The 27,476-nt window shown below is 37.2% G+C and overlaps 1 protein-coding gene across 1 annotated transcript in view; it reads right to left on the bottom strand.

The window, feature by feature from the left end:
• LOC117716146 (contactin-associated protein like 5-1) overlaps nucleotides 1-27,476 on the bottom strand; it is an 838,779-nt gene that overhangs the window by 111,955 nt on the left and 699,348 nt on the right. Inside the window, exons 14-17 of the mRNA XM_034513074.2 lie at nucleotides 27,281-27,437; nucleotides 11,338-11,465; nucleotides 10,996-11,166; nucleotides 1,071-1,289 (exon numbers count right to left, since the gene is read on the bottom strand). Coding sequence (XP_034368965.1) covers nucleotides 1,071-1,289; nucleotides 10,996-11,166; nucleotides 11,338-11,465; nucleotides 27,281-27,437 — 675 coding nt within the window. The remainder of the gene's footprint in view (nucleotides 1-1,070; nucleotides 1,290-10,995; nucleotides 11,167-11,337; nucleotides 11,466-27,280; nucleotides 27,438-27,476) is intronic.

The following is a 27,476-nucleotide window of genomic DNA, read 5'->3' as shown; positions in this document are numbered from 1 at the left end:
GGAATATTCCTAAGACACGAAAGTAGTCTCTTACTCTGAAATAATGACAAAACTTGAGGTTGTTTACAATTTTGATATTGCAAGCCAAGAGGGCAAACCTCACTTGCACTGTGTTCTCTGTTTCAATTTCAGTGAGTGAATCTCCTTTAATCACAGAACAAATCAATGGGACATACAAGTTGATCCCCCAAAAATGCTCATTGATTTTCCCCCCTGGGGTCTATGTGCAATTAAGAGGGGGGGGGATTTATAGAGTCTAACACCTGGCTCTGTTTCTCTTCCTCTGCAGTCACTCTCCTTCATGGATTTGAATGATTCTCAATATATCTTGTTAGTGTCGTTTTTCGCCTTGCAGAGGTGGTAAATGCAAAATCTATTGCACATTCTCTTGTATGTGGCTTACTCAACCTGTTTATAAATGTTGAAAGAGTGGCTCAGGTAGATTTCTATGGTAAAAATGTCTTCTTAATGTAAAGACATAAGAAACTCTGTGATTTTCCCCAGATGAGAAGCTCATGTCCTATCCAGATGATGGCAGAGCAGGATAACATGAAGCATTGTGTTCTACCTTGCACAGTGAACTAAAGTTGTATTTTTACCTGTCTGTATTTTATTTTTACAGCTTTAAGGTATGTATGAACTAGCCTAAATAGTGGGTAATTTTAAGAGGAACTATATCATCACTGTAACATAAGCCCATGTGCAAATCCATGCATACATATACATACAGAAATATAGACACCTAAACACACATCTACATGCCTACAGTGTCAAATTTTATTACAATGATCCAAAACATAAAAATATACAGATGTTTGAAAACAATAAACACAATGAGAAATGATGCTAAGATTGTCTGAGACAACCCCTAAATTTCTGAAAGACTAGCAAAACTTTATTGCAATGACCATGCTAGAATAAAACAATATATAAAATTAAACTTATGGCTAAAAAATAACACCATATTTTAATTGTGTCCTTGTTGTAAGTGACTAAGAATTATTCTTGAGCTAGAGCACAAAGCAATCTTGTAGGTATTTAGCATAAGGTATGATCTATGATGTCCCTACCTACAAACAACTGGCTACTCAGCTGAAGTCGGAAATGGCCTTCCTCTGAGGCCTCCCTCATACTCTGTGGAAGGTTGTCCACCTGCAGTGAGGTCTCCTTGAGGTTTGTCTCAGCTTGGATGTAATGCCATTGATTGTCATTCAGAGGATAAGGAGACTGGACGAGGAGCTCAATGGGGCCGTTCCCAACGTCAGTGGCAAATGTTACCTCGGAAGGGGCTGCACCCAAACAAGAAAGAAAAATGAAGATCATCATCAGTGTGTTTCACTCACAAGCATATTTAGAATGTTTGATGAAAGGGATTATATGTCTCCATCCACATAGAGAGAACATTTCTGAGCTCCTGTAGCACTGGCTCAGTTGTATCAAACTCTGAAGACTCAAAGTTTATATGCTCTATGTCCTTCCCACTTCAGCTATTTCTAAATGGTCAAAACAACAGGTGCTTGGTGCATCTGAGCCTGTCTGAATCTCTGCTGAAGCTCTAGGTTTACTTGGTCTCTCCTGGTTTTACCTGTATGTTACTGTATCTTTATGGTATGCACGAATCATCTCTAACCTGCAGACAGGTGACACATATTGTTAGAACAGCAGTACCATCTGCCATGATATTTACTGAGGGTTTATCTAGATTGGGTTAAATTGAGTTGAGAAGATGACCTAAATGTGAGTATTGCCATTCCATAGGCTTGAGTCCGGACGTAAATATAAAAAAAGAAAGTGTGTTGAACAGTAGCATTCATCACTTTTTCTTTCCTGATACCATGTGCAATAAAGCTCTTATCATCATGTGCCCCCATCTTGATGGTTCCAGAAATGCAGACAAAGATGGTAGTAGAGATAGTGTTGACAGTAACAGCAATAGTGTTTATAATAGCAGTGGTGATATTACCCATATAGAGAGAGTTAGAAGCAAATTTATGTAAAGCACAAAAAAACAGCTTTTCTCATTTCTACCATTAAAATAACTAAGAAAAAAGGTGGAATGATCTTCAATTATCAATAAGAAAAAAACACAGAAAAAAATCATATCCCAAATAGGAATATTATCTATCTGTAAAGCCAAAACTTCTTAACAAATCACTCTTGTCTTTACCTAGTGTCATACAAGGATTTTTTTAAGCATAATGAATGAGAGAAGTTAATTACAAACTGAAGCTGAGAAGAAGGTGAACTGAGTAACTGAAGACTTCACCCATCAGACCTGTTCTTAGCACTTTATGGATTTTCTTCTGTCCGTATCCTATTATCAGAAGTGGATTTGTATTTGACTGCCACATCCGAGATCTCCAAGATCAAATACTACCTGAGAACGTGTGCCCCAAGGCTCTAAACCTTATCTGAAAACTGTTCTTGTAAAAGAACCTTCATCATACAAGCTCCAGGTTCCTGAAGACAGACAGTTTTTCTGTCTTGTGATTTCTGGCCTTAAAGATAAGCAGTAAGTTGGTCCTTAAAAACAATAACAATAACAAACAACTAGTTGACAGCATAGACTATAGAGCCACTCTTTCTTGAAGTTCTTATATCATACTTCAGTTTTCTTATCTGCTAAGCAGAAATAAAAATATACCTAATTATGAGGTTATCTGCATGCTGATCTTGATGATATTCTTCAAATTGTCCCTGGAATAAAGTAGGTGCTTATACATGATTATTATATCATTTCTGAAATGGGATTTCCCAAGGCAGGTAAATGTATTTAGTTTACAATATGGGGGTCCTTGAGTCATTTTTATTTTTGACTTTTTATTTTTTTCCATATATATGTATGTGAGGATCCATATGTGTTTGTGTGAGTGAGTGAGTGAGTGTGTGTGTGTGTATGTGTGTGTAATATGCATATATTTGTGAATGTATGTGGAGACTAGAGCTCAACCTTAGATATCGTTACTCAAGTACGACTTACTTTATTTTATTGAAGTAGAGTCTCTCATTGCGCGGGGGCTTACAGATGAGGATAGACTGGTTAACCCAGCCAGATCTAAGGACTACTATGTCTCCTTCTCTCAATAGGGGTATCACAAGCACATGCCACCACCCCTGAGTTTTCATTGTGTACACTGATGTTTAAACTCAGGTCTTCATGCTTATAAAGGCATCTCTTGTCAACTAAGTCATTCTCCCTGACCTGGTCTCTGTTTTATTTGGTTTAAATATGATTTATTTTGTTTTAGGTATAAAAGGCATTTATCTATAAGTATGCCTGCACATTACATGTGTGCATGCCAGTTATTTACAGAAGCTAAAAGAGGGTGGTAGATACCCTCCAAGTGGTTTTATCATGTAGATGGTTGTAATCACAACGTTGGTGCTGGGAGCAGAACACAGGTCCACTGCAAGAACACCAAGTACTGTTAGTTCCGGAATCATCTCTCTATCTTCAGTTTCTATTTATTATTCAGATCACTAGTTCCATTTTGAAAATCTGCTCATCTCAAAATCAAACATTTATTGAGAGATTACTTGGTTTCATATGTATATCTCTTTATGCATGCAGGGAAAAGATTCATGGAAATTTGGGGAAGAGATACTAAATACTTGGTTAAAATCCTCCCTAAATGCTTAGGCCTAAAGCTGTTAGTTTCCCATTAGACAGCATGCCATTGTAGAACTATTACTTCTCTGCTCGGCCTGACATGTTCTGTTACCAAGTAAGGCTTCTTGTCTGTACTGATCTTGGCTGTATCATGCTTGCACTGTATGGTATGATTCAACTGTTGTCTGTCTTTCCAACTAGTCAATATGCTGTAGAAGAGTGGTTCTCAACCTGTGAATCAAGGCCCTTTTGGGGTAGAATGAACCTTTCACAGGGGTCACATATTAGTTTTTTTACATACCAAATACTTACATTTTGACTCATAACAATAGCAAAATTACAGGTATAAAGTAGCAATTAAATAAAATATATGGTTAGAGGTCACCAAAACATGAGTAAATGTATTAAAGGCTCACAGCATAAGGGAGGTTGAGAACTATTTCTGTAAAGGAATTTTTACTTTTTACAGATCTAGCTACTAGCACTGTGCTTGGGTATAGAAAAGTCTGGGGTTTACAATCTGTAGAAAAACACTTACTACAATTCCAGCCCCAGCCCTTTGTTTGTATATTACAAACAGCTCTAGAAAAAACAAGACTGTTCTCCTCAAAAGGGACAGGTGCTGTGTTTATTTCATTAGCTGATATTTATTTTTAAACCTGTGTACTAGGATCCTTCTAAAACCTTTTAAAATTGTTTTATCACCGTTTATTTTTATTCAAGTAACTACCAAAGATCAGGAATATTTAAATTGTTTCTCCAGGACATAAAGCTTATCAGTAAAATAATAATAGCAGTAACATTGATAATTACTAAATTTATCACACAAGCCAGACTCACTGCAAAGCATTTTCTATCACTGAATTCAGTTGAACCTCAGTACAAACATGTTAAAGTATTTCATTAGTGAGGTGACTGAGCGCAGGTATAAGCAGTTCTGATAATATCTGGAAGAACTAAGATTTAGATCCTGGTAACATGTCCTAGAGCTTATTTTTAACCCATGCCTCCAACCTCTAATCTCATATAGTTTATGTATGTGGCCATCATGGTTAGAACATATAATAGAGATACTGGATACATAATAATGTCATCATAAGATATATGATCAAATAAATGGTACCATAAGCCTACATGGCAGGCCGAAGGTGCAATCACATATTCTCATGTGACTGGATAGGAAATAAGGACTCAATCACACTATTACACTATCATCAGCTTTTTAATGCAAGTGTCTCACAAGAACATTTTCTCATGATTTGCTCCTTTATTATTCAAGGGGCCTTTGGATGGTATTCACTAAGCTAGACCTAGTTCCCAGGGTATTCAGAAATGAATGAAAAAAAATGAGTTGCTACTTTCCTTTGGGTAGATTGTTGTAGGAAGTCTGTAGATACCTCAGTGGAATGACTGTCAAGAATTTCATAGTAAGAAGACTAAAAAAGGCCATTGTAATGTTTGTCCTTTCCTCTACACTAGGAGTGTATCACTGTAACCCAGAGAGAATGAGTCAGCACCTATTCTCTACTGTTCTTATCAGTGCTCAGCTCAAAGCTTCATGAAGAGGCATTTTTTTTCACCCTCAACTTTTAGCCCAGGACAGGAATGAGGACAACTATGTGCTGATAAACTGACTGTCCGATGCATAGCTGAATAAGGTTGTATATGATTTATGTATGAATAGACTCCCTTTAAGAGATGAGGTTGCAAGATTAATATGACCAGTTAAGTTCTCTGATATTTTACAAACTCACTTGTCGAATGAGAAATATGAATTCAATAAAACATTGCTTAACTTGTTCAGAGACATGGTCAGTTGATAAGCCAATATCTGCTTTTATTCTTGTATTTCATAAACACTGTCTGATACAATATTGCTGGAACTCCCTGAAGAACCCAGACCTCAGATCTGGAAGGAAATAATTTTGTCTTTGTATTTGACCTAAAATTCTTGACTTCAGTGATAAGAGTAAGGAAAAGAAATTGTAGAAGGTGTACAGAAATTGTGTTGGTTCCATGTCTAGCCACTTCTGATCCTTGTACCTGTGGAGTGTTGTGTACCCTTCATACTCATTGTGATGGTTAATCTGAATTGTCACCTTGGCACAATCTAATGTCTCTATGCTGACAAATGTGCATGTTTAAGCAAGGTTTTAAGACTAGGTTAGGAGAGCTTAGAAACCTTCTCTAAATATAGGCTATATCATTTCTTAAGGTCTCAGGTATCCTTAGCTAAATAAGAAACAGACAAAGACTGAGTGCCAGCACTCACCTCTCTCTGTGTCCTGATTGCAAATGCAGTGGGATAATTTGTCTTAAATTTTTGACACTATGCCTTCTCTGTCATTAAGAACTATATACTCAAGCTCTGAGCCAAAAGGAACCCTTTGTTTTTTAAGTTGCTTCTTACAAGTATTTTTTTCCACAACAACAAGAAAAATAGCTAATCAGACTATCTTCCTCGTCTTTATGTTGGACCGTAACTTGTGCTGCAATAATGACAGTGATGACCAGAGATGATGCTGTTTGATTGTGAAAAGGATTCAGTATAGTATGAAACCAGAATAATCAGTCACCAGTACAGTAAGATTTAATTATTAGTAATTTTAACTTTTATTCTGATCTGAATTTTTGAATATCTGACCTTTAAATTAATATCTTGCTAATATTTTTAGAAGACACATGAGCAATCAGATAGAAATGAATCACTTCAAAACATGTTTGTTATATTTAACTATGCATAAAACACACACACACACACACAAAACACATATCTGCAATTTTTTTCAACTGAGATAATTGGAAAAATTCTGAATTCATTTTTATTTAAATTACACTGAGATGGGTTTCAGAGACCACTTGAGATAATATTACTCTGGGCAGTAATATTATAATGTGCAGGAGCTTTTTGATCTTATTAAAAATATTAGCATTTTCTCCTTTAACCATGTGGGTTCTTGCCTCTCCACACTCCTGAGAATCATCTCCTGTACCTGTCCACAAGGGCCAATGGAGCAGGGGCAGCTGATGTGGAATTCAGAAGCCCTACAAGTACTAATTGAAATGACAACACTTACTAGATCAGCTTAACAGAGGCAGACTAATTTTATTCAGGGTGAATAATATTTATATAAAACTTTGGCCTTTTAATTTTCTAAGGACTACATGACAATCCTCAGGTATAAGATGTGGCATCTGGGAATACCCCTGGGAAGAGAAAACCTAGCTGACAAAGGGCATCAACCATTTGCACTGAGCTCAGGGCTTTTTGGTAAGGTCAAACTTTGACCTTAGCATCAGGGTTTCCCAACGTATTCTACGATTTAACTTAGGTCATCATGTTTGGTGTCAAGTGACTTTATATACTGAGACATTTTACTAGCCAGGATACACACACACACACACACACACACACACACACATATATATACATCATATACACATACACATATGCATATGCATATATGTGTGTGTGTATGTGTGTATGTGTATATTTATTATATATTTCAACATAAACAGTAGCTGAAGAAAGACTTGCTGTTTTCTTGACTACCAATTGTTTGTGCTTAGTGAGTAATATTTGCCAGTATGATGATAGTAAACTATAAACCATTACATGATATTTTTGTGTTTTTTTAAATTTAGTACTAATTTGAATTTTTTAAAAAAAGGTACAGCACACAGGGATCAGTACACTGCTACAAAGTACAAACAAATTGGACACTGACCTGTGATTAACATGCAATCATTGTTCATTAACTTGCGATAATACAGCATAACATTGACTGTGGGTTTAGTGAATGAAAAGGCTCCAGGGCCTAATTTTTTTTATTACATATACATTAAGATTATTATGTTCACACTAGGGAATGGTTAGTATTCAATATGCTTTTCTGAGTCTGATCAAGTTAGGTAGAAAAGATTTTTATTTTACACCAATATCACAAGAGTTTCCTCCATTAACGTATCTGGAGTCCTTGAACTATAAAAAAGTAAAAAATAACACAGAGACACTTTCTTTCCTATGTGAAGTCTGAAACTACAAAGGAAATACTTAGCTGCTGACCCATCTGTTGTATACTCACACAAATCCCTCCACCATTACCTGCTATAAATGGAATGTCTCCTTTTTTGAACTCTCAAATTTCCAATATCTGTGGTTAAAATGTTTGCTTAGCTTTCAAGGGTACTTCATGAAGTTACATCACTGTGGTCGTGTCAATCAACTCATTCAGAATCTTAGAAAACTTCTGCATAGACAAGGGTATAAGGATGCCGAAGAACAAGCTCAAGCAGCTGTGGCAAGAGCAGAGTAAGTGCCAGGTGGGTACAGGTAATGAAGACCATTCAGTGTAAAGAACTGAAAAGCAACTGAGAGTCAAAAATATGTTTAACATTGCATTTGTTTATCTGTGTGTCTGTGTGTGTCCATTCATGGATATGCTGGTACACTTGTGTACCTCATTCATGAGTGTGCATGTTCATGGAGACACTAAAGGAGAACCTTAGTGTCATACCTCAAGATGCCTCCCAAACTTGTAGTGTGAGGCAGTTTTTTCCACTGACTTAAAAGGATTCTCTGTTTCCCCTAAACTAGGATTATTATCACCTACAACTACGCCACATCTGCCTTTTTCATTTTTCACATGAATTGTGAAAAGTTCATGGTTTTTTTCTGTCTTGCAGAATATGTGCTTCACTGTCTGAGCCCTCTCTCATACTTGTTTATTGTTTTATAATCATCCTTCACTGGTAATTTTAAGAAACCTTAATGATATATCACTCCATAACCATAGGCACACATACACATACACATGCACACACCCTAAAGTTCCTGTTAATTTTTAACAAAGTGCAATTGATCCTTAAATGAATGCATCTGATGACTTAACACTTAATAAATATTATATCCTGGAGAATAGTTAATATGATTAATTCCACTTACTCCACTGGCACCATGAAAAATCAGGTGAATGTGATTGGTTTTATGAGTAAGAAAGCAGTTTCTCTCTGTCATAGGTATATTTTCCCAGTACGCTCTGTAATCTGAATGTATATAAACATAGGTGTCACCACTAGTGTTAAAGGAACTCAGGTCATTGCAAACCCTTGGTAATTTCGTTCAGTTTTTACCAAATAGCAGAGAAATCTGTGATATATTCTGCATTAAGATATTTTTTTGGGAAGATTTTTGGTTACTTGAACATTTTTGACACTCTTAAAATTTTTGGAGTCTATTATAAAAATGATGTGCTTTAGCAAACTTGTCCTTGTGTTAAAAAATCTTACTAAACCTTTTGAATAACTATAGGTTTTTATAAAAAAGATCTCATTGAAAATGAATCACATATAAAAAACAATCCTCTAGGTGTAATAGAAGATGAATAAGCTAATACAATTTGTAGTCTCATTTGAACATGAACAAATACAGAAAATCAACTTTAGTGAAGTCATTGTTAACTTTGCAGAAATACAAATCTATGGACAGACTTTTTTTCTGATCAAGGCTCAAAGCTTTAATGTTCAGCTCTCAATTTAAAGGGGAAGGCCCAACCCACAACCCCTCCTGGTTTCAGCTGGAGATGGGATAATTCATAATACGTTCTAGGTCACGGCCAGAGATGTCTCAAGGCAATCCCAGGGGCAGTTCTGCTTCTGTGTTCTGTGCAGCCAAGGTGGGTAACTCCATCTAGATCCTATCACTTGGTCTGTTGTGGTGAACAAGGTCTCTCAGGCCTGCTCAAGGCTTGTGGGGAAGGGCACAGTTCCCCCTTTTTTAGTTTATAAAAATGAGCTGTGCCAGCAGCTGGATGGGGTACACGATTCCATCCCATCTGGGGTACAGAGTGGACGGGCTTGCTGAGAGAGATCTTGTGTGAAGGCAACCTATCTGCTTGAGACACAAGGCTCAAAAGTTAACAGCAACATGATTATCTAAGCCATGTAGGAAATAAGGTTGAAAGTGGAAATGTTTTAGTATCTAATCCAACTGCTGGTTGACAGGGATCAAATACAAGGTCTGTGACTACTCAGGCTGGTAGATTTCAACAAAAGCTGTCTGTTTACAATAGTTTATAGCCTTCTGTTTCATTGTTTTTCCATAGTGACCCGAGACTTTGTGGTAGCAGGCAAATAAGTCAGGCCTATTGCTGATTTTAGGCTTATATCCGATTTTAGGCCTTCAGTGTATAAGCAGGGCTGTCCCTGACATCTCCTCTCTTCTCCAAGTATAGAAGGACCATGGTGATTCTAATCTTGTCAAGGCGGGGATAGAGGCCTGACCTCCAGTAATTAAAAGGGACCTTGTAATGGCTTCAATGAACAGACTTTTAAAGTTATTGTTACTGAAAGAGACTAAAACATTATTTTTCCATTTTAATAAAACTGAATTAATTATTTTTTTCTTCTGGTACTTTCATGCACTTTTGTTAGTATGCTGACATGCAATGTCTTAAAGTAGAAAGTCTTCCCATCCATATTTCTACAGTTCTCATTTGGGTTCATGATCATTATTCCACAGGTGTCACCGACAGGGGCAAGGCTCTTACAAAGGTATTTGGCATGTGTCTAGAGCAACACACATACTGTGTTGTGTGTTGTGGAAGGAGGTGGGGAATCAGCATGAACTGTCACTGACTATTTGCACTCTTCTATTGATAGGAGATAAGAAATTGTGTGCATGCATGTGTTCGTGTGTTTGAATATGTGTGAGTGTGTGTGTGTGTGTGTGTGTGTGTGTGTGTGTGTGTATGTATCTGTGCTACTTGGTCATGCTTGCTAGAGGTCTATGTCCGAGTTCCTACTCAATTATTCTGTGCCTCATTTTGGAACAGAGTCTCTGCTGGATGAGCAGCAGTGCTCTGCTTGTCTGTGCCTCCTCTGTCATGGGCATTCCTAGCTCTGCTGCATGGTTTCTGAGAAACTGAACTCAGGTACTCATGCTTACTGGTTGAACTATCTTCCTGGCTCATAAAATTTGGACTTGTGAAGCATGGCTATAACAGTGAAATGGATCCTGAATTTGAAGGGAATGGTGAAATAGTAATCATTCCTGCTTCCCATAGAGTGTAATGTTAGGGTATGGCAGCTTATAGTGGCAGCTAAGAAATAACCACGCCTTAATAAAGAATGGAACCGGCAAAAGGTTTGCACATGCATGGCTACTTTTGCAATATACATATCCTGATGAAACAATGACAAAAGCTGATAGAACATAATAAATCAGAGCACGTTACCATGGATTTAACAGCTTCATCGAAAATTTTCCTGATAACCTGTGATATTAGCTTGACACTGAAAACCTTTACTGATGGCTGGCGGCACAGATAAAGTAGAACCCCGCTCTGTGAACTGCTGACATTGAACTCGTAAATGACGGCACTTACAGCTCATTTCAAGCCGGAGGAAGTCCTTAATGCCAAGGTTTTCTAGAAAAACTCCAGATAAAGCAGTGGTTTTAAAAAAGAAAGAAATGTCAGCGCTGAATTCCGCATGGAAGGTAGGAAAGTGGAGGTAAGAGGCTTCTGTAGAAAATGAGACAGCATTCCAAAAGTGCCCTGTAAAACAGAGAAGCCTTTATGGCCGGTTTGTTTTTAATGAGGTATGAAAAAACTTGTGGGTAATTTTCATGACAGGGAGGACACTGAAGGGAAAAGGGATAAGAAGACCAAAATATTTTGTGCTTCTGAGAGTCAGAGAATGGGGGATGGGAGGGGTGTTGTACTCACGGTCACCATAGCAACGCAAGGGGCCAATTCTCCAAGCAGCTTCGGAGTTTGATCGGTTGGTATCCGTGATAATTATCTGAGTTACAGGTAAATGATCTTTGAAGGAAAACAAGCCAGTATCATTTGCCCTGCAAAACATAAATTTCAGAAGGGCAGGGAGAAGGTTAAAATGTAAATTATCCAGAGATTCTGTACTAAGACCACTCTTTTGCAAAGGAACTTGGATTGAATGCAGTTTGGCTAAGGTTGGAAAGAGAATAACAGAAAGTCTTTTATTTTTGGCCTGTGTGAACAGTCGGAATACCAATTACAGAACCCATGGCCGGCATCCAAACACCACTAGATTTTTTATCTTCCCTAAATGTGCTTTCAGGAACATAGGTAGTTTACAAATAGCACAGTACCAATTGTGGTCTAGAGGAACTGAATATTCACTGCAGCATTAATGTGACATTAAGCATCACTTCATTTTCCTATAAAAGAAGATCTTACATCTGAGGACTGAGCCTGAAAAGAGACATCACAAATGCCTTTCAAAATTCATTCACAAGACTTGGCTGAACCACCTGCCGTCAGGTTTTAATCAGTTTTGAAGGTTCCTTATCACCTTTTTAGTTGTGTTAAAATAAATCTCTATAGTTAATTGGTTGCTTTTTGCTTTGTTCTTTACAAAGATCTTGCTGGTTAATGGCTCTTACTTTGTTCTTGTTAATTATGCAAATAAGGAATTATCTAGTTTTCTTTTGATGGGAAAACAAAAAGAATAGAGAAAGCCAGTATTTCTTCTTTTAAAACTGTCTTTGGAATCAAGGTAAAAACAGAACCTTTTGGCAGAACATAAAATTCAGAAGTGAAAACCTGTATTGTGTTGTTGTGCAGATACCCCTGTCAGTCCAGTATGCTTAGAGTGTGTGCATGGAGACCTCAGTCTGGATCTTCTGACCATACACAAAATAACCTACCCTATAGCACTCACTTTTAATCATAGGCCTGGGTAAGTGGAGATAGGCAGATCTCTAGGGATTGCTGACCAGCCAACAGCACTGAATTGGTGAGCTCCAAGCCAACAAGAAATCCTGTCTCAAATAATGAAATGTACTTTACAATATCCAAGGAATAACACAGAAGCTAACTGTTGAATTAGATATTATAAAAAATAAATCCTGATGGCAGGCTCGCTACTTGCCACAGTATTTTGTATTCCAGAATAAAAGACACCCCACACACACCACACACACACACACACACACACACACACACACACACAGACACACACACACACACAGCTGTTACATTGTAATATGCTTTAGGCAGCACACTGGATGTTATAAGTCTGTATCATACCTTACAATTTGCATAATTGTTATAATTATGTTCAATGTATATCTGAAAAAAGAGAGTCTTTTTTATAATTGGACAAAAGGTGGGAACTGGCTAACCTCCACTACCTCTCACCAATAATTTCAAGTTACTACTTACTAAATTCAGTGTTCTATTTTGGCTGCTCTGGACCCAGAGGTCTGCTTAACTGGGTTGGTCCCAAGGCTAGTAAATTCTAAAAAACCTGCCTCTGTCTATCCTTGCCAGTTATTAGCTGTTTGCATGTTTTATTTACCAGTCAGAACAAATGGACAGGGAGGTTCCAAGAAGCTATGTGCAAACACTTGTGTAAGCAGGTTTTAGAGGAACATAATTAGCCTTCATAATACATGCAGCCGCATTTCCCATCTTTTCTTTTTTATGAAAAATAAATTAGTTTAATATTTGATTAATATGTAGTCTTACAATCATTATGGTTTGAGAAACTAAAAATATTCCCACTTTTTGCCCAATTAAAAACAGGCTAACTTCTTTCAGATATATATTGAACATAATTATAATAATTATATAAATTGTAAGGTATGATACACACTTTTAACATCCAGTCCATCATATTTTGCAATTTAGAAAAGGATTCTATGGAAGGATCCCTGAGAGGGGAGACCCTCACTCAAGTCTCTGGATGTCACAGCCACCCAATAATTCACAAGACACCAATCTGGATGCAATCAGCAAGAGGTATATTTCGGGATCAACCAGCTGATGGTCAATTTATAACTCTAGCAGGAGCAGAGGAATTGACAAAGTGGCCCGGGGGAGGGGGGCTTTTAAATGGTAAAACCACAAATGGGGGTGGGGTGGGGAGTGAGGGGGTAACCAAGGGAACATCAAGAATGTAATCTTGTTCAACCATTCACCTTGTGATCAGCCAGTTCCTGAAACCACCCAGATGACTTGCATCTTTCTTTGTACCATTCACCTTGTGGAATGTGTCTCCATGCTTTGGGCCTTTCCCACCTGCAGTTGGTTTCTCTTCCCTGAGGTCTGAGGAATGTACCTGAGGGGTACATTATTCCTGAGTCAGAGGACACTTGCTGGATTAACATTTAGGAGAGGAATGTTAATCAGCCTCTCCCTTCCTCTCCTAAATGTTAATCCAGCAAGTGTCCTCTGACTCAGGAATAATGTACCCCTCCCAGAATGTAGAATGTATCCTGGGTCAGTGAAGACCTAAAATCTCACATTTAGTTCTGCTTTCTTTGTGGAACTAATGAACCAGCTGGCCTGCATTTTTTTTTTTTTTTTGACTCAGGTCTAGGGGTCATAAAAACTTTCTATACTTTTCATAAGTTTTTTATATCTTTCACTATCATCTATCCTTACTTAAAAACTTTACAATTCTATACCTGCATTATGTTTGATTTAACTTGTAATACCATCTGAAAATCATCCTTTTAAATATAGAATATCTTCCTTAATGTTAAATAACTGACATTCAGTTATGAGACTATAACTAATCTTCAAATGCATCAGAAACCTGAGAAGAAATTAAATATTACCTGAATATGAAACACAAAGGCATAGCTTTCAAAACCTATACAATTTGTAGAAACAGCTGACTGTCCAGACATTGTCAAATATTTCTCATAACATTGGAATATCTCTCTCCAGTCTTCTGGCCCAGAACCATCTGACAGACATTAAATGAAGCAGGAATTATGAAGGACTAGCTTACTTTGTCTTGGAAGACCTTAGCAGTTGATTATCCTGCATCCGTGTGTCGTTTTTTGAACAGTAATTGTCTGCAGAATGAAATTAGGGTATTTCTTAGCCAGTGGGAAGCTTGCAACAAATGAAGTGATTCTAATTGGATGTAATGATGCTCAATATCTTCTTTGAAGTGGGATGGTGATACTGTCAGGAGCAGGCATGTCTCCTAATCAAAAGATCTATTAATAATCAAATGATTTTAAATGCCATATTCTGTGGACTTCTGGTGCTTTTGCAGACTATCTATCTATCTATCTATCTATCTATCTATCTATCTATCTATCTATCTATCTGTCTAATAGCTGAACTGTTAAACCTTGACTACTGTTAGCTATTTACTATTTGAATAATATTGAAAACATTTTATTGTAATTAAATCAGGATTTAATGTTACTATAAGCTTAATATCTGACCTTTATCTTGCATTGCTTAATTATCCTAAACAGTTTATAATAGCACCTATTAGTAGGACTGAGTCTAAGTCTTGTATTCTTAATTGAGTTGCATAGGAATAATGACTATCTAAGAGTAACAAAATTAATTTTAAATTTTGTATCAATATACAAAGATTTATACCAATGAACACCTTAAACCTGTATCAGTATTTAAATTCTGTAACAATGTAAGAAAGCATAACTTCAATTCTACATCAAAATGTCAAGATTTCTACCAATGTAAGATTATGGCTATAAAATGTTTTGTTTAATAAAAAATTTATTAACCTATCTTCATATATCTAATATCTTATAATATTACTCTACTCTTTATATAACTTAAGCAATTACCACTATTTCTCCCTTCCATCCTTAAGACCTTTAAATATATTTTAGTGAAATGTAGCTGCTTGTATTATGAAGGCTGATTATGTTCTCCCCAAAAACTGCTTACTCGGGTGTCTGCACATAGTTTCATAGAACCTGCCCCCAGTAGGTTCTGATTGGTAATTAAAGATGCCAACCACTAATAGCTGAGGAGGACAGACAGAGGCAGGTCATTTAGAATTTACCAGGCTTGGGACCAAGAGGAGAAAAGTGACTTGTCATGCTGGTAGAGTGTGGAATTGAAGAGAGATGCCATGCATGAGTGCAGGACAGACAGGCATGGTTGCAATGTGGAGGAGCCTGCAGAGCAAGGACTAGAGTGTAGCCAAGTTGGGCAGGACTGTGGGTCCAGAGCAGCCAAGATAAAACACAGAATTTAGTAAGTAGTAACTTGGAATTATCAGTGTGAGGTAGTAGAAGTTAGGCAGTGTCCCAGCTATTGTGCTGCCTAAGGTATATTACAATATAAAGGCTGTGTGTGTGTGTCTTTTATTCAGAAACACAAACCATTGAGATGGCTAGGGAACCTGCAAATGAGATTTATTTATTAAATATTTAATTTTACAGCTAACTTCTGTATTCCACATGTACCCAGATACATGTTCACATGTACCTGCACAAACAAATAAAAATGTGCATTTATATATAACCCATACATGCACTGTGAAGAACTAGAAGTAGTGCAAGGGGTAGGTGTTATCCAAGTACATAGTACTCATGAATGACATTTTCAAAAAATAAACCAATGCTTTAAAAATAGCAATACAAATTTCATTAAAAAAATAAATTGCCACTGACTATGTAAATACTTTCAGACAGAAATATGCTAGGAACAAGTCTAATCTTTGTATACACAATGTTCCTGTGGGATATGTGTGTACCACTATGTCAATTTGCGAATGTTGAGACTGTCTCAGAAGTCCTGAGGAGTTTCCTTGGATCACAGAATAGAAAGGGCAGGACGTAAGTTACTATTTTGCTTCCCCAAGTATCTGTTTCATGTGTTTGAGACAGTTCTTCGATGTGTAGTGTGAGTGAGTGATATCCTTTCTGAAACACTTGGTATGATGGATACACATATGAATAGCAGCTTGCAGAGGATTAAATGAGTGTTTTTTTTTCAGCTGCTATGAACTGGGTTAAATGTCCCAAACTAGTCTACCTGACATTTTAGTTTTCCTCTTTGTCTCTGAACTACTCTGTGGCCTCAGGCAAGACAATTTATTCATAGGCATCCAGCTATGATCCTGGATTGGAGAGTTGTTGCCACATACCACATGTGGCATATTAAATTTTAAGATTTAGAATAGCGCTCATGAAATTTGAAGAAAAACACTTAATAATTTATCTAAGTTATAAATAAATGAAATAACCACCTGAACCCCTACCCCTACAGCCCTATTCAAAATATAAAGAAATACATAACATAATATCTATAATTTGACTGCTTGTGTTTAGACTCCACTCAAATAATAAGACTTTGCTTAAGCTAACAAGAATATCTATGCATGTTCTATACACACAGAGAATAAATTTGCCTTTTTGTTCAAACGTACTCACAAGTAGATATTTTCAAGCAGAGTTTAAATAAATACCTTCAGTGGACTGAAGACAAATTCTAGACTATCTGTGAAGAAACCTCAGATGCTATGTTTTGCTACACTTTTCCCCGTATTTATTACACACACACACACACGCTAAGTATAAAAAAGTTCTTCCAAATGACATAGAAATTTCTATATTTAGTTTGATGATTAAGTCACATTGTTAGGAATGATTTTTATATGGAAACTTTAAACAATAAAAATAATCCATGTTACCTTCCCAGGTAATAATGTTTTCTACAGTAAACTGGGTTTTCTGATAATAATTAATAATTAAGACACTCCCTCACCAGGCCAACTTGATAAAATCCTCAATTGAGAATCTCTTCACGGTAATTCTAGGTTATGGAAAGTTGATATCTAAAAATTAACGACCACATTGCTGAATACAACTGATTTATAGCAGTGAAGAAAGATGTAGCAGAGACATCCGCATCTAAGTTATGTTGAGTCACAATTGTATACCATGTACACTATTAGTTTTGCCATTTAATCTCCTTGTGCTCTGACTGACACTGATGGTATCCACAGAGGAACTTACTTCTGGCACTGAGGGACATTTCTGTTTTCACATCTAAAATAAAACTTCTAAAATCCCTTTTCTCAGTATACAGGACATCAAATTGAATGGATAGATAGTGAATTCAAGAATGGGTTTCAGAATATTAGCACATCAGTGTGTGAAAATGCTTTCATATAACACTAACAGAGAATAGTTCCTTCTGACTCAAAGCTGGTACATCTCCATGTAGTTAGCACCTTCCATAGACATTGCTGTAGGAATGGCAACAGCCCTGAGTTCTGGAGCTGTCCTTGGTTGGTCTCTGGCTGACCTTCCCATTTTATTCACAAAGGCTTTCTCTACACACAAGACAATTCAATTGACTGAGTTTCAATTTGCTAATTTGCAATCACTGCAAGACTGATTCTCTAAGATCACACGTCAGTCACCTCAGCAGAATCTATGGGAGACCACAGCCTTCTCTATTACACACTCAAAGCTCAACAGCACATCCATCCACTGTATGGCAAAGTTACCAGAAACTCCATTTTGAGGTACTTTGGATTTTTGGAAATATCTCTTTACTCCACCTAGAATTTGATAGTTGAGGAAAATTTTATTATACTGGCATGATATTTCTTTATTAGTGTTCATCCTTTTATTTCAGATATACACTTAACTATTGCTTTCATAAAAATAAATTTAAGCCAGGTGGTGGTGGCACACGCCTTTAATCCCAGCACTTGGGAGGCAGAGGCAGAGGCAGGCGGATTTCTGAGTTCGAGGCCAGCCTGGTCTACAGAGAGAGTTCCAGGACAGCCAAGGCTATACAGAGAAACCCTGTCTCAAGAAACCAAAATAAATAAATACATAAATAAATAAATAAATAAATAAATATTAAAAAAATAAATTTAATATAGAAACAAATAGAGTCTTAATATAGTCTTTTATAATTGATTTAGGACTTTTTAGTATTATAGCACATAATGATATAAATAACCACATAGTTATTCAAAACTGACTATAGACAACATCTGATAGATGTAAAGATTATTTGCTAATTCAGCCAGCAATCACCATAAGCAGTTATTCTGCTTTTCCTTGCTTTTAAAAATAAAATCATGATTGGAGGCCTGAAGAGGGTAAATGATTTAGATACTTTAGTTAACAAGTGACACATGTAGAATTTGATTATCCTGTTTCATAATAAAAATTTAGTTAGGGATTTATTACAGTTAGCATTTAGACTATGACAGTGCTACCCCCCAAAAAACAAAACAAAACAAAAAACAAACAAAAAACCCAACTATATATGATATGTGCATGATCAGCTCATAAACTCAGTGCTGTGGATGTGCAAAGAAAACAGGATTAACTCTTTTTCTTATGCCTGATAATTCTATTCTTTAAATACACAGTCACTGCAGTTCTCTGAAGTCATCCATGTGCTTTTCTGTGGGTTGTGAAACCACGAAGAAAAAGAGATGACATCAGGAAGATCTCTTCTTCCCTACAGCAATCACACCAATATGCAGTAACTTTTATGTGCATTTGTATTTCCCAGTCCAAGTGCACAAAGGATCCATCCTTTTCATATAGGACTTCTTTTCATATAGTTATTCCAACTAGCTTTCTCTCTCTCTCTCTCTCTCTCTCTCTCTCTCTCTCTCTCTCTCTAAAAAGTCCAGCTCCCTAGAAATCTTGAACCGATTTCTGGTTGTAAAGATCTTACTTTGACATCAAATGTATTGTGTTGATCCACAGAGAACTAAGACGCACTTTCCCCATTGTCCTATGGATTCCTCCAAAACAAGGAATATATGATCTGCCTTTACTTTGAGGTTTTTTTTTCTTGGATGACTAGCATAGAGTGGTATTTAGTCAATACATTGAAAATTAACATAACCACATGTAGTAAATAATGCACTATGATGGATTTTGGGGGAATAATAGAACAGTTGTTTTGGAGTAGAAATTGCCTAGCTCCGTAGCCATGGCACCTAATTTAGCAGAACAATACAGAGGTAGTCAGGCTTATGTTAATGGTGATGGGGTCATAGACACTCTTTAGTTGAATGAGAGAGGAGAGGTTCACAATATCCTTACTTAGGATTCCAGACATTTCTCCTTTCTTCTTCACCCCATCTGCAAGTTATCTTGAAAGATGCAGGCATACATAGTATGTGGAAGGCCAATTGAAAGGGAGCATTCAGGATGTGGTTTTCATGAGATTATCATTCAGGATTTGCCATAACTTCAAGGTGATACAGCCATTCGAGTGTCACTCATGTTTCAGTAAGTAGCTCTTCAAAAAGCTGTGTAATATGTTCAACATACACATTGGTTCACTTACTGAGACCTGGTTGAAACTGTCTCTTGGACCTGTCATTAGTGCCCTATCTGAGATGAATGTGTATTTGCTCAATCTCACTAGGAATGTGGAACTCAAATGACATTCTTCCATAATGATGTGTCCGCCAAAACATTCAACACAGGATACTGTTGGGGGTCGACTTTTAGCAGAAAGCGGCTATCAGCTTTGTAGCCATCTTGAGCCATATACCCTGACATGAGACTTGGATTACAATAGCCTACAACAGCTGAGCACACTCCGATAATCTTGGTTTAGATACCTTGAGATTAAAGGTGCGTGAGATTAAAGGTGTGTAATTTAAGAGTATGACTTAGAAGTGTAGAGATCAGAGTTAGAGACAGGACCTAAGGGCATGATTAAAGGTGTAACTTAGAGGTGTGGCTTAGAAGTGAGACATATAAAAGGCGGAGACAGAACAGATCAGAATCAGACTGAGATCAGACGAATCAGACACATCAGAAATTAGGTAGAGTCTGCCCTCATCCTCGCTCTTGCTGAACCCCGACCCACGGACCGGAGCGGCAGCTTGGGTCGGGATACAGTGGCCGCCCAAATGTGGGTCGGCCCGGGCCTCAACATTTTGCCTGGGCTGCGACGTTTTTTGGCCGCCCCAATGTGGGGCTAGTGTGGACCCCAACATTATTTTGGCCGCCCCAACATGGGGCTAGTATGGACCCCAACAGGATACATCTCTCTCTTAAGTCATCAGTGAAACATAGAACAATTAACTACAGAGGTCAGCCTGTATTCCATCAAGAGAAAAATAGGAAATTCTTGATATCTTGTCCCTTAGATATTGCACTGGGCAGTCTAACAGATATACTTCAGCTCCTTTCATTTGACTCTTGGTAAGCTGGCTGTGGTGGTTTGAATGAGAATGCCTCCACAGGCTAGAAAATTTGATTGCTGCTATTGCTGTGGGAGGAGGTTTAGGAGATATGGGCTTGCTGGAGGAACTGTGTTGCTAGGGGCATGATGTGAGCTTTCAGAATTTCACACCATTGCCACCTTGCTTACTTTGCTTTCTGTTTGCAGTTTAGGATGTGAGCTCTCAGCCTTGTGCTTTAGGCACCATGTCTGCCCTCCAGCATGTTTCTACCATGACAGTGATAGACACTTATCCCTCTCAAACTATAAGTCTGAATAAACCTCCTTTTCTTTAATCTACCTTGGTCATGGCATTTTATCCACAAAAAAAAAAAAGAAAGAAAGAAAAAGAGAGCAAATTAAGACAGTTGTTGAATAAGACCTGTATCTAAACTTCTAAGAGGTTGCTTATTCCAGATATTTTATCAATATCTATAAATGTCTACCAAGTTCTAGGGAAATGGCTCAATGAGTCAATTAATGACTTAATGGCTTAATGAGTCATGTGCAACCATGAGAACCTGAGTTTGATATCCAGCAAAGGTAAAAATAAATGTAGAATGGTTGTACATAATTATAATCTCTCTGCCTTTTGGAAGCAAAGATAAGTAGTTTCCTAGAGATCACTGCACAACTGGCCTGGCTAGATCAGTGAGCTCCAGGACAAACCGAGATAGAGAGCACTTGGGGAATGCCACCTCAATGCTGTTGACCTCGGTTTTCCATATATGTAGTCATTCAGGTGCCTGTGCATCTGCACAAAAAGAGTCAGACAAAATGCATTTTTATAAGTTCCTGTAAGCATAGCAGTTAATGAAGTTAAATCAATCAGTTTATAAGTGGTTCAGAGGTTAGTGAACTAATATTTAGGTCAATAAAGGGAGAGCCTAGGATCTAGGTAGGTAACATGATCAATGGAATATACTGAAGAAAGTACAGGAGAATATCATCATGAATAAGTAAGGTGTAGCTATTATCCTCAGTCATTACTGTGCAATCAACTAAGCCCTGACAACTGTACATTGAGAAAAGACAGTGCACCTCTGAGATAAAACATACAAGAGAAGAAAGGAGAAGTACTCCATTTTCAATGGCAGCCTTCACCTTGCATTTTCTCTCCTGGATCAGTTAATCTAATTGTGTAGCATAAAGTGAAGGTTTTTAATTCTGAGTCTATAAATCTGCAAATAATGTCTAGTATCAGACACAGGGAGGCCACTTATGACTCAGACGCACAAGTGAATCTGTGTGGCAGGAGTTTCCTTGTCCAATCTATTTGCAGCAGGTCTTCTGTGATTGGACAGAGAAAAGGGAGGCAGCGCTAAGGGTTGCTGAGGGAGGAGGCCAGAAGAGGAGAGGAAAGAAGGTGAAAATGGAGGTGGACATAAACTAGGGTGGCTTTAAGTAGCCTCAGGTAGCTATGGATATGAAAAGATTAGGTTAATTGGGATAACTTGTCTACACTGTGTGGGCATTTTGTATATTGAGATTTTATTAATATATAAGTATGATTGCTTAGCTATAAGCTTTAATAGTTTTGATTTTACCATGTTACTGGTTATTGTGTTATCTAACCAAAAGATTGGTGGTGGGCAGAGGCAGTGGTTGTATTATTTCTCTGGGAGATAGGTCTAAATAAAGTTTTCTGGTTAATGACTTAAGGATATCTTGATTTGGGAAAAAGGTTTTATCTTTGTTTTTTTAGAAAAGGTTATTAGGGTTGTTACACCTTCCAGTGTTATATGGATCAGATATGATGAAGAGAAACTTCCAAAGGACTAGATTCCAGAGAATCAAACAAAAAAAAATTTTCTTGATGATGCTAAAATATTGTTTTGAGATTTGTATATTACAGAATATACAGCCTTGGTGAATCTCCTCATCGCACATGCTGAAATGACCTTCTTGAATTACTGATGTCCTGGACCTTCGGCCAGATCCAGCTAAGACACAGACATCACAGACTATTTTTTCTACTCTTCCCATGCCCCTTCAAATATCTCAACACCCATATTCAGCTTGAAGAAGATATGAAGATCTGTCAACCCAGTTCCCTGAGTTTCGGGGCTGGTGGGGTTTATTATAGGTTGTTTTCTAGGGAATTTAGAAATGGTCTTAATTGGAACAGGGAGGAATAGCTAAAAATGATGGTATAATCATAATATCAATTGATAGAAATCTTTATAATTGTTACTAAGTTTATGTCATAATTTCTTAATGGTACACAATTTATTTTGATATAAAATCAAGGGTTTCATTGGTATAAATTTTTTCTATTGATACTAAATTTTGTAAGTACAAAACTTAGATCTAGTCTTTCAATAACTGTTATTTTAATCTGATCTGAGATGTTTAAGCCTGTGAGTTAAGGGTGGAATAGCAAATTCTGAGTTTATTGTTAGGGTATTTTCAAGATTTTATTTAGAAATAGCTGAGAGGAGTTAATGGACAACTTTCTAGATTACTTTACATATATAGTTGGTTTTCAAAAACATCATAAATCCACAGAATATGACATTTAATGTTATTTATTCTTTTGTTATTGAGACAAATATGCTTCTAACAGCTTCCCTTTCTTGGATTCAAAGAAGAAATTGAGCTCCAATGGAGTTGCTCCAGTAATGGTGAGTTAGACATTAGGCAAGACTTGCCTCATTTTATCTACAGACAAAATACTGTCTGGCAAACGGACACAAATTACAGGTTAGAGCAGGTTAGTTTTGCTGAGACATTACAGGCTTGCCCTTAATAATTTCTGTTTGTCAAAGGTTTGTCAGATGATCCTTGACCAGAAAGCTGAAGACTGATTCTCCAACTTCCTGACTTAACAGGGCTCTTTAGGTAGGCAGCTGTCTCTACATTTGGTCTCAGTTCTGGAAGCAGTGTTATGCTTCATATATATTTTCATTTAATATCAGTTGTTCTTAAATTTCTGATGGGGTTGAAGACTTACAGTCATAGTCAACCTAGACTATTTACATTGAGAGAACAGATTTGAGAGGATGGTTTTTAGATGGCATTCAATCAGAAGCCAGGACATAAGCCAGGTGCAGAACTATAGTCTTTTAAGTTAGAATAGAGGACAGTGTTCATTTTTATTGACAAAAATTTTAGACTGGGTATTAGGTCTATATTATACCTTAAAAATTACAAAATGGTGATAGCTGTGGTCAATTTATATTTTTCAGAGAAAAAAATTTATTCTTACAGAAAGGGTAAAAGGTGGCAAAAATTTCCCTCTGTTTGCAGCAGGAGGCCTGTGATTGGACAAGGAAAAGGAAGGAGGAGCTAAGAGTTGCTGAGGGAGGAAGACACAGGAGGAGAGGAAAGAAATAAAAAATGGAGGCAGACATAAACCAGGCTGGCTTTAAGTAGCCTCAAGTAGTTATGGATATCAAAAGCTTAGGTTAATTGGAATAACTTGTCTAAATTGTGTGAGCATCTTGTGTATTGAGATTTTATTAATATATAAATATGATTGATTAGCTATAAGCTTTAAGAGTTTTAATTTTACTGGGTTACTGGGTATTGTGTTATCTAACCAAGAGGTTATCAGTGGGCAAAGGCAGTGACCACGTCAACATCTCAGGGGCCCTGGGCCAGCAGCACTGAGATGGCCAGCTGATACTGGGCTTACAACAGGAACCTGGGTGGCAGCAGAGCCAGGAAACCTACTGGTCTTTCCTTTTTAATACCTCCTGCTACAAATCTGAGTCCTTATGATCAGAGGATTTTACTCCCTCCCTCTCTCCTTTTGTAACGTAACAATATGAAAAAAAATATTCACAACCCCCCTATATTAGTCAAGACCTCTTCTTTTGATTGTTAATTTGATAATTTAGTAGGAACTAATGTTTAGACTGGGTTATTTGACATGGGAAGGCCACTTTAAATGTGAACAGAAACATTTTCTAGGCTAGGTTTTCAAATTGAATAAAAAGGAAAAACTGACCAGAGCATCAGTACTCATCTTTCTTTGCTTCATGCCTGTAGATACAATGTGACCTGCTGTCTCAAGTTCCTGCCACCACACCTTCCCTGCCATAGTAGATTGCACCTTTGACTGTGTGACAAATAGACCTTTCCTGAAGTTTCCTTTTTTCTATATAAAAAAGCAACTAATATATCCCTCTCCAAAGATGTTCTGAATTTCCCTCTTAATACTCCCAGCAAATATCTACTTCACCAGGACTAAATAATATGAAGCCCATGTGGTTCAGAGATTTGGTCTTCATCCAGGACATAAAGTAGATTATTTTGCAGCTCTCTATAACGCTGTAATAAAATTCACTTTGAAGAATCATTGGAGACCAAAGAAGAAAGAAGTTGACATTCAATATTCAGTCATTGTCACCTGACTTTTTCATCATGAGGTGTTTGGGTTGACAGAGGTATCTAAAGGAACTCTCCTCTGTACTCAAGGAACTCTGTCATGTTCAAAACTCATGGTTCACATATTTTGAAAGCAAACACAGATAGTGTTTCTTCTTTTCCTCCTCCTCCTCCTCCTCCTCCTTCTCCTTCTTCTTCTCCTTCTTCTTTTTCCAGTGTGTGTGTGTGTGTGTGTGTGTGTGTGTGTGTGTGTGTGTGTGTGTGTACAGAAGCACATGTACATTTGTACAGGTATATAAGGAGTAGATTTCAGAGAACTAACATGGATGCCATCCCCCAGGAAATGCTCATCTATACTTGAATTTTTTTTTTAAAGCAATGGTTCTCAACTGTCCTAATATTACAGTCCTTTGATATAGTTTCTCATGTTGTGGTGATGCCCAACAATTAAATTATTTTCACTGCAACTTCATAACTGTAATTTTGCTACTATTATGAATTATAATTTGAATATCTGTGTTTTCAGATTCACATATACAACCCTTGTGAAAGGGCCATTCAAACTACAAAGGGATCTCAAGCCATAGGTTGAAAATTGCTGTTTTAGATGATCTCTCACCTGGAACTTTCCAATAAACCCAAAAAACCCACCTGGCTCAACCTCACCCATGCTTGGAATTCAAGGCCTGTCCAGGACTCCCAGATGTTTAAATAACTTAGTTATGTGGATGCTGAAGATTTAATACAGGTCTTCATGCTTGAGTGGCCAACCCTTTCCTGACTAACCCATCTCTCCAACCCTAGCTTCCTGATCTAATATATGATTTTGACTAAAATTTAAGTTTCTTTGAACTGGTTGCTGGTTCAAAGTAACAATTTGAACAATAAAAGAAAATATTACACCCCCCAAAAAATTGTAATTTGTCTAAGAGAAGATTGACAGGGATTCTCTTTTATAATTGAGAATCGTTTGATGAGAAGAGACAGAAACACTGCAAAAGCTAAAATATCAGTTTGCCTGAAATCCAGCTGAAACCTGAAAGCTGAGTAGACATGCTGTGTGAACATTTTCATAACTAATACAATGAAAACTGAAAAGCTTTCCTAGAGGTTGGAGATAATATAAACCTAATAGACATAAGACCTTAGACATCACCTCACAGGACTGAACTGGTGTAGGAGACCACTAGAGATGGTGTCCATGTCCGTGGACTTAGGTTTTAGTTCAGGTCTTGCCATTTGACAGATGTGTATAATATTGAAAACAATCATTTTACTCTTCTGTTATTGGTATTTTTCAACCTCCAAGCATGTATTTTTATGGAAGATCAAGATTGTTCTGAGAATTATATGATCAGTAACTGAAAATCAGCAAATAGAATAAAAATTATTAATTTGGTGTGAGAGTCACTAAATAGTGGTAAAGGCACTAAACATCAGTGAAAGAAAAAAATCATATAATTACACTCCTATCTCTCCTCGCACCTCACAAGTGCGTTTCGAAACCTAATTCAGAATTTATGGAGGTGGCTTGGTAGCAAAGTGCTTTCCTTAAACAAGGAGAATCTCAATTGATCCCCAAAACCCCCACTAAAAATGCTAAGTGTAATTATAAAGGCTTATAATCTCAACACTAGCTAGACAAGGACAGGCAAATTTAATCAGGCAGCCATGACTACTTAGTGAGTTCTGAGTCATAGGGATATCATGTTTCAAAAATCAAGGCAGGTCAAATCTGAGGAGTGACAATAAAAGTTGTTTTCTGGCTTCCACCAACATGCATACACACATGCATGGACACTTACAAACACAAGAGCATGTACACACACACATACACACACACAGAAACACACGTATGAGGGGTAGACAGAAAAAAGACTGACTAAATGGTAAGCTCATATTACATTGCATTCCTTACTTAGAACAGAAAGTTCAGAATACAAGGAGGTTATGACACAAACCTCAGTATTACTCCTCAACATGGATGAGCAGAGTTTCCACATTTTTTAAATTTATTTATAGCATGTGAGTATCTTGCTCTTATGTAATTGTGTCATATGCACACTGAGTCTGTTAGAGGGCATTAGATCTTTTATAATTAAGGACAATTTCAGCCAACATATAGGAGCTGAGAAGCCAAGCCAGGTCCAAGCCAGCATCCTTTGCTCTTAATTAGTGAGTCATCTTTCAGGATCCTAGGCCTTTTCATTTTTATTTTCAATTTTTTTTTCTTTTTTTTAAATGCAGGCTTAATTCCCATTGAATTTGGTATCTGCATTTTTCTTTCTGAGTTGTAATTCTGAGCAACAGTTAATATTTCTTACCACTGTAGGAAAACTGAAGTTCTTCTTACCATTCATCTGTGTCTGCATCACAATTGCAAAAATGTCGATTGTCCAAACATTTCTCCTCCAGGCCACATCCACATTGCTGGACTCCAGGAACAGAACCTCCCCAGTAAGGGTGCCTTTCATCTGACCTTCCAATCCACCAGGTGAATGGGGTTCCATCTGGAAGACAAGATGTTTCATAAGTCAGGAGTGCAAGCT

This window comes from Arvicanthis niloticus, chromosome 10 (genome assembly GCF_011762505.2).
Source record: "Arvicanthis niloticus isolate mArvNil1 chromosome 10, mArvNil1.pat.X, whole genome shotgun sequence".
NCBI lineage: Eukaryota > Metazoa > Chordata > Mammalia > Rodentia > Muridae > Arvicanthis > Arvicanthis niloticus.
This window is presented reverse-complemented; position numbering and strand designations above follow the sequence as displayed.